This window comes from Penaeus monodon, chromosome 25 (genome assembly GCF_015228065.2).
Source record: "Penaeus monodon isolate SGIC_2016 chromosome 25, NSTDA_Pmon_1, whole genome shotgun sequence".
In the NCBI taxonomy this organism is placed as follows: domain Eukaryota; kingdom Metazoa; phylum Arthropoda; class Malacostraca; order Decapoda; family Penaeidae; genus Penaeus; species Penaeus monodon.
In genome coordinates this window covers 38,109,733-38,110,254 of record NC_051410.1, presented here as the reverse complement: position 1 = coordinate 38,110,254, position 522 = coordinate 38,109,733, and the positions used below count along the sequence as shown (strand labels likewise).

The following is a 522-nucleotide window of genomic DNA, read 5'->3' as shown; positions in this document are numbered from 1 at the left end:
CGTGTATTATTATTTTTTTTATAGCGTGGGAACGTACGTCGTGTCAGAACTAAGCGTCATATCTCTGTCCGGAGATATAACAGCGTCCGTCTCTTCACCAAACACGGCGGGCTGTGACGTAACAGCTTCACTTACCATTAACGTAAGTATTGTATGATCAAATAGCAAATGGATAGTTATCGATAAGTTACTCAAGGTACACACCAAACCTCGTTAGCTACACGTTGCTTCATATTTCTCTTCCCTGAAATAAGTTCCTTGTCTATTTATAAGGCTCTGTCCAATTTCGTGTTACCTGCCTCGTTTTATATCAAATTCGTAGGACAATATTTTGTCAGTAACCTCTCAGCGTATCCGTAAATTTACTATTTAGATTTACTAACTACCTGTTCCTCTTATCCCCAGGGCGGTGGCGACAACATGGAGCTAAAGATGGACCTCCCAGAGAATTCATATCACGGCTACAGCACCCAAGTCACGCGCGCCCTTCGCTACCCACCTCAGAGAGACCTTTGGAACACA

The 522-nt window shown here is 43.1% G+C and overlaps 1 protein-coding gene across 1 annotated transcript in view; it reads left to right on the top strand.

Moving 5' to 3' along the window:
* LOC119589391 overlaps window positions 1-522 on the top strand; it is a 16,243-nt gene that overhangs the window by 8,987 nt on the left and 6,734 nt on the right. Inside the window, 2 exon segments of the mRNA XM_037938006.1 lie at window positions 25-142; window positions 406-522. The exon segment at window positions 406-522 is cut by the window's right edge and continues 364 nt beyond it. Of these exon segments, the coding sequence (XP_037793934.1) occupies window positions 25-142; window positions 406-522 (235 nt within the window).